Source organism: Zea mays, chromosome 5, assembly GCF_902167145.1.
Source record: "Zea mays cultivar B73 chromosome 5, Zm-B73-REFERENCE-NAM-5.0, whole genome shotgun sequence".
Lineage (NCBI taxonomy): Eukaryota > Viridiplantae > Streptophyta > Magnoliopsida > Poales > Poaceae > Zea > Zea mays.
In genome coordinates, this window is record NC_050100.1 from 94293595 (window position 1) to 94300643 (window position 7049).

General features: G+C 43.4%; 1 protein-coding gene across 1 annotated transcript; it reads right to left on the reverse strand.

Annotated features, from left to right (window-relative positions):
* Positions 1-335: 335 nt before the first annotated feature.
* Positions 336-3784, reverse strand: LOC100191856 (chorismate mutase). The gene is made up of 5 exons (NM_001137280.2): positions 3355-3784; positions 2141-2227; positions 1908-2051; positions 1699-1791; positions 336-1056 (listed from the first exon to the last, which is right to left on the reverse strand). The coding sequence occupies exons 1-5, from the start codon at positions 3553-3555 to the stop codon at positions 820-822; spliced, it is 762 nt and encodes a 253-aa protein (NP_001130752.1). The 5' UTR covers positions 3556-3784; the 3' UTR covers positions 336-819.
* Positions 3785-7049: the final 3265 nt, after the last annotated feature.

Below are 7049 nucleotides of genomic sequence, written 5' to 3' on the forward strand. Positions count from 1 at the left end.
TCATAGGGCCCATTTTTATATTTTGTACCAGGGCCTAAAAGACTCAGAGAAAACACTGGTCAAATGATCTTGTTGTTCGTCAAATATCAAAATAATAACATAATGGCCCATAGGTCCATTTTTCCTGCACTTTATATTTTGACTACCATTTATGTACCATCTACGTATGACAGAGGCTGGAACTTTGTTATACTATTTTTTAATATAATGTATCCATTTAACTAAGGCAAGCGGAAGCTAACTTAATCATGTAGCAAACAATGGACAAACATCCATGACATTTGATGACGTAAAACTAAAGCGTAAATCATATGGGTGTACCTAAATAATGTCTTGCACAGTTCGACATCGGGACCTGCTCTGCAGTTTTTCAGCCTGACAGTATTTCCCACTTCCCCCAATTTATTGACTAGTTAACTGATCAGCACAGGAGTCAACCAAATTATTGATAACACGCATGTCAAAGCTGTAACTATTTTGTTTGGTATTTGTCACGTAAGCAAGAAACATAATACGTTTCTGAACCAGAGAATTGGTACCCTACTGTGTTGCCAGTCACTTACAGACGAACAACAGGAGATTAAAGATAACATGTAACCAGTTGTATTACTTTTCTTACATTCCATACCAAGCGTCACTTACAGTTGGACTACTCATGCAGATGACGGGCAAGCAGGCTGACAAAGACGAAGGCCAGATCCTGGTAACGTTCTCTCGTAGTTGAGTTTGAACGATAAAGCCATAAAGGGCATGTGCAAAGCAAACTGAAACCCACGCGTACATAAAGTTCGCAGCTACAGCTAATCGGGTGATCACTGATCAGTCGAGGCGGCGCAGGAGATACTCGACTTCGACATCCTTGGTCAGTGGCATCACCCACTGATCATACAGCTTGGAGAGCACTTTGGGATCGACCTTGCACTCGCTGTCACCAGCAGTGGCATTGTCATCCAAGGTGACGTTCTGCCCGAACGTCCTAGCCTTCTTCTCTACTCTCTTCTTGACCTTCTCTTCCACAGCCTTGAATGTCAGCATATCCATCAGAGAATTGCTGTCCTGCATTGACAGTCAGATGAAAGCATAGTTGGTCTGTGTTCTTGAGCCTCATGTCTAAAGCACATTCAAAGCAGTCTAAAGACGTGGTAATGTGATAGAATACCTTAGTAGCATATACTTATATTTATAACATGCAAATACAATGCTATTCATTTGAAGGAAATTAGGGCTAAAGTTAGTACCTTAGTACCTTAGATCCATTAGCACTAAAAGGTAGCAGCTAAAGTTAGTACTAGTAGATCCAAACAGTCCTGCTAATAAATCTGCTAATTATTAGCTGAAGGGCTGCTAAGTATTAGTTCCATTAGCAGGTTTGGAGTTGCTAATAGGTGCCAATAGTTCATGTTACACTTTCAAATCACTGTCCAACCACCTATTAGCAGGTGGATCCAAACAGCCTCCTGCTAAAACTTAGCTAGCTAAAAAATAGCCGCTATTAGCTAGCTAACTTTAAGTGCTAGCAGATCCAAGCAAGCCCTAAGCTGATTTCTTAGTTGAATTCCAACTATCAAGGTGCACCAATGTGTAGCCTTTGGGAACACCAAACATTTCTTGTATTGCTATACATAATACTACCGAACTTACCAAGCCTGTAAATTTAAGGTAATTTGAGGAAGAGATTGAGATATTCAGTAGATTGACCTTTTCTTTTATTAGTCGACTATATTCTTGAGGAGCGTCTTTGAACTTCACCTCAGCAACATATTTACCAATATGAATTCTTTGTGATAGAACCTACAAGAGACAAACCTTGTATGTTACAGGCATACAGCAATTGTCAATTTCCAATTAAAAGGCTGGCAATTTGCATTTATTCCTGTAGTTAAAGAAATTTTAACATAAACTCATACCTGCAGACACGCTAAATCCAGTGCAACTGTTTGTGCATAGCTGCCATCATCACCATCAACAGTGAATAACGGGAGCAATTCATCAAAATACATTTTCCATATTGCATCATTCACGGTGACCAATGAAGCAAAAGGGTGCAAGACCTAATAAAAAGCAATAGAAGTTCAGCATCTCAGCAATTATCATATCATCAGTTCTTGATATTGCAAGGTTAATGCCTGATGATGTGCACCTTTGGGGAAGGCTTTGTAGGAAAGAGAGGTGAGGGTAGATCTTGAGGGAAGAATGGAACATCTTCTGGCTTTTGATAATGTCCAGCCTACAAGAACTCACATTTGTATTGAGAGATTGCACAAGAGTGTTAACTATTGCAGTATACAAAAATTCACACATGTATTCAGATTGCGAAGAAGATATCACAGAATGTTATTGCTGCAGTATATGTGCAGCAATACCACCAGTAGCCTCTAAACCCTCTGTGATATTTGGCTTGGGTAAGAACATTCTTAACCACTTAAATAAATGTTTTGGCATTCTCCTTGTCCAGTGAAATATCAGTAAACAATGATTGATCATATTAGTTACTCAGTTAGATAAATAACAAGAAGTACATTTTATTTTTTTCGTGCCAAGTGAATTTGAAACGAACAAATAGAGATAGGATTCAGTTCTTCAAATCAACACAGTGGAAAGCCATGTAGAGAAGTGTCAAGGGTGCTCAAAGAACCAAATCCATCTCTACCCCGGTAAGATCTGGGTTTCATCAAGGAGTGATTGCATATAATGTGAACCTAAAAGAAGAAGCACTTATTTCGTACTGAAGTTTTACAGCTGGTTTACTTTACTAGTTAGATCAAACCTAAGTGCTTAAGGGCATCTAGCGTAATGGTTAATGCTTCCGAGTACCACCTCTAGGTCCTGTCTTCTCGATCCCCCTCGAGGGCAAATTTCTGACTTGGTTAAAAAAATCCCTTTGTTGTGCCTCACCCGCCCACCCTTCGGTTGGTCGTTGCAGAGTGGATGGGGCCACGGTTCGAGAATTTTCTCGACCGTAATCATGTTTCGATCTATTTTTAAATATAATATCAGGAGGACGGTCTTTCTCTCTCCGACCAAATTTTTTTTAGATCAAACCTAAGTTGAGCATTTCACCAGACAAAAATAGGTAATCTGCAATGGCGATAACTGTAGCCTCTACGTTTCAGCTGAATTCCAAACACAACCAACGGGGGTGTCTAGGCGTTTAAAAATCTTGCCACCTTGAATCATAGGTAAGCTGACCACGTTTACAATAACAAACGATAGGTTCTGCCCGACCAAGAACTTGAGAGCGCAGTGGTTTGGCCCCATCCGCGTAGTTCCTCATCCAGGCAAGGCAATACAAGTCTTAATAACAGAGGAAACTGAGGGACGAACAAGAAAAGCACGAAAAAGGAAGAGGCTTGCCTTTGCGTTGAGGGCCTCTGCTTCCCGGACGAAGAACTCCACGAGCGAATGTTCTCCAGCGGTGGCGGCGGGCGCGTAGGCTGGCGCGTTCCGCGGATGCCGGGCGCGCTCGATGAGCGCGAACACCACGGAGTCCTCCAGCCGCACCAGCGCGTCGCGCACCGCGGCCAGGCTTAGCTGGTCGCCGCCCGCCGCGTCCATAGCGAGTAATGGATCGGAGTGTCGGAGGGAGGGCTAGAACGAATGGGGGTCGGTCGTCAGCCAAGCGTGAACTGCGGCCTGCTGGTGGGTTGCCTGGTGCAGTGGGGAAAGGCGCGTGGTTTGGGCCTCCCACACGGCGGTGGTGGTTGCAGTGGTGTTGACGCGGATGGCGAGTCGGCGACTTGTGGTCAGTCCACCCGTCCAGACCGTTGGTGGAAATGGTCGGAGTGGCCAATCACCAATGGGACCCAAGATGACCGGTTTTCTCCATCTCCAAGCTCCAAGTGCAGTACTGCAGTGACCGCTCAAGCGTGGAAACAGAAAAAAGACATGGTCAGCGGCTGATCAAGCCTAACACCAACTATAGCAGCGTGGAATGGAGTATTTGAGAGATTTGAGGTGTGTAAGCGTGAGTATGCGTGATATGGTGGCGGGTATAAATATCCTTGTAATCGAACGACCAGACATTCAAAAAAACTACTATTACTGAATCAAAAACACTGAAATAACAAAACAGTATTGTTGATAGTCACCTAGAAGCGGTGAATATGTGATACCTGAAATTCACAACTTAAACACAAACTTGGCACACAAATTAAAAGTTAGTACAAAACTAGATCCATAAGAGTGAGAAGGAGAGAAGTTCTTGCACTTGGTTGCTCACAACATTGCGGAATTAATTTGAGCAATATTACATGTGAAAAATGAAACAAGAACTTAAGAGTGAATCCTAATGAAAATAGAGCACACAAGACACAATGATTTTTCTCGTGGCTCCATCAAGCCTCAAATGCTTGTCTACTCCATGTTGTGGTGTCTCAACTGACGAGGGTTGCACTCAATATCTCTCAAGTGATCCAATGATCACCTTAAGCCCACAATCTTCATTATCAAATATAGATCTCCTCGCAAGGATCTCCACAGATCGGAGTCTCTTGCAGTCATACACAAGTTCAATAGAAGTTGCAACTCCAAATAACAGCAAGAGGGAGGAGTAGAACACAACGCAAGAGCAAAACACAGCCACACGACATAAGAATGCAGATCTCGAAAGCACGCTCTCACAAGAATGTCTAGAACTACTCAGAACAGTGATCAGGTCTATGTAGAATGACAAGAATGTGTTGTGGTAGCCATTGGAGTTTCCTCCAAAAACTGCTCTGCGCAGTGGCGCACTAGATCAGTCCGGTGCACCACCGGACCGAGAAGAGTAGTAAGCCTCTGGTATCTTGATTGGGACCTTCCAATTTGGGCCATCACGTGTTGCCCTACCGTTGATGTAATCGTTACGCACTGAAGTAGTCGTTACCACGTGAAAGGGAAATAGCCTCAACCATCTCCTATAATCGATTTTGGTGTTTGACGACCATCACAAAACTTATGGACTAACTAGTTTGCCTAGTTGGTCTTTTCTCCGATGCATAAAGTTCATATACATTTGTAAGGAAAATGGACCCTTAGGTCGTTTCTATAAATATGGGGCGAATCAGACTTGCACCAGCCTGCAATGCACCGGACAGTGTTCGGTGCCTAGGCTGGTGCGCCCAACGGACAGACCGCTCTCGGAAAAAACTCAGCGCTCCGCGGCTATAATTCACCGGACTGTCCGGTGTGCACCGAACTGTCCGGTGAGCCCACGGCCAACGGTCAACTTCGCCAATGGTCGACTGCCACCGGAGTCAGAAACCGTCAGAAAGTCATAAACGGTCAGGCGTCAGGTCGCACCGGACTGTCCGGTGCGCCACAGGGGCAGGCGGATCCAACGAATGACTGCTACACATGCCAACGGTCGAGTGACGTGGCAGGCACCGGACAATGAATAGTGTCGTGTACGGTGTGCACCGGACTGTCTGGTGCACCCGTCTACAGAAAGCTGCTCCTTTCTCTCCAACGGTTATAATTGTGGTGGGGGTTATAAATACAACCCCAACCACCTCCATTCAGCACACCCAAGCATTCAATGCATCCACATTCAATACAAGAGCAAGGAATTCATTCCAAGACACATTCAAAGCTTCCAATCATCTCCAAGTCCCACAATTAAGACAAGGGATCAATAGTGATTAGTGACTTGAGATAGTGTGATTCGTGTTTTATTTGTTGCTCTTGTTGCTTGACTTTTTAATCATGCTTTCTTCATCTCCTTCTAAACTCTCTAAGTGACTTGTAAAGCTAGCAAGAGACACCTTAGTGTGTGGTGATCCTTGCGGGATCTTTGTGATCCTTGAGATTAAGAAGAAGCACTCAATCGGTCTAGATGATCGGTTGAGAGAGGGAACCGAACCTCGGGAAACAAATCGTTGTGTTCATTTGCTTTGATCATTAACTTGTGATTTGATTCTCCCTCTCCCCTCTCTCTAAAAGTTCTCTTGCTCACAATCCTATGAGTTAGCTCCCAAAGTTATCTACATTGATTGAACAACTCATAGCAAGAAGAACTCTCTTCCGCACTCCGTATTCATTATTATTTGTTTCTAATCCTAACCCTAGGTGAAGTACGTGTTCAAAGTGTATAATTTACAGGTTTCATCTATTCACCCCCCCCCCATCTAGGAGACTTTCAATTGCTATCAAAGCCCAGTACTTCATTAGAGTCTAACAACTAGAAGTAATGTCGGGAGAACACGCCAAAAGGGAGATGATCACCGGGGGAAAGCCCGGATCTTCGTGAGAGAAAAATGAAGAAAAGACTCCGTCAAAGGAGGGCGGCTGTTGGGAGTATGCTTCGTAGCCGAAGATCCTAAAAAAAGAGAACACCTTCGGTAGATCCTCTCAAGAGCAGCGCCGAAGCTATCGCCTATAAAGCTTCGGCATAGTGACATGCCTCAAGACGAAGGGGTGAACCGACTTAAAGATGAAATGACCTAAAAGACCCATGATGTTCTGTGTCTTTATTGTAGTCGATTGTAAAGGGCATAAATGTAATTATACACAGGCTGCGCTCTATGCCTATAAATAGGTGAACAGTACCCCTGTACTGTTCACGCAATCTTGTAATCGCTGACACATTACACTGGAATTATTGCTTTCTGCCAAGGCGAAGGTATAAATGTACCTAAATATTATGTTTTAATATTTAGGTTTGTATAATAAAATATGTGAATAATATTATCTGTTTTTGGTACATCTTTCTCTAATGTTTTATATTTTATATTTCATTTTACATTGTCTTATAAGCCTGATCACGAAGTTGTGACCTTCGTGATATTTTGCTCATGGCCTTCGTCCGAAGTTCATTAAATCCTTGGGGAGATAATGCTTCAGCGGATGAAGGGCATTAATATAACATTTTATGTTGCCTTGTTCTTAATTCATAGCATTTAAGAACAAGTCCCCAACAGCGGCCACAAGCACAAGGAAAAAGATGAATCCGCCGGCTCCATCAAGTCACACAAGAAGGGCGATAAGAAGAAAAAGAAGATGAAGAAGGTTGTCTACTACGAGACCGATTCTTCCATGCCCTCAACCTCCGGCGTCGAGTCAACATCTTCGAA

Coding starts and splice junctions, on each gene's coding strand:
- LOC100191856 (NM_001137280.2), bottom strand. CDS start 3,555: ATGGACGCGGCGGGCGGCGACCAGCTAAGCCTGGCCGCGGTGCGCGAC. Junction 2,228..3,354: donor CAGAGGCCCTCAACGCAAAG/GCAAGCCTCTTC, acceptor GAGTTCTTGTAG/GCTGGACATTATCAAAAGCC. Junction 1,792..1,907: donor TGGATTTAGCGTGTCTGCAG/GTATGAGTTTAT, acceptor TGTCTCTTGTAG/GTTCTATCACAAAGAATTCA.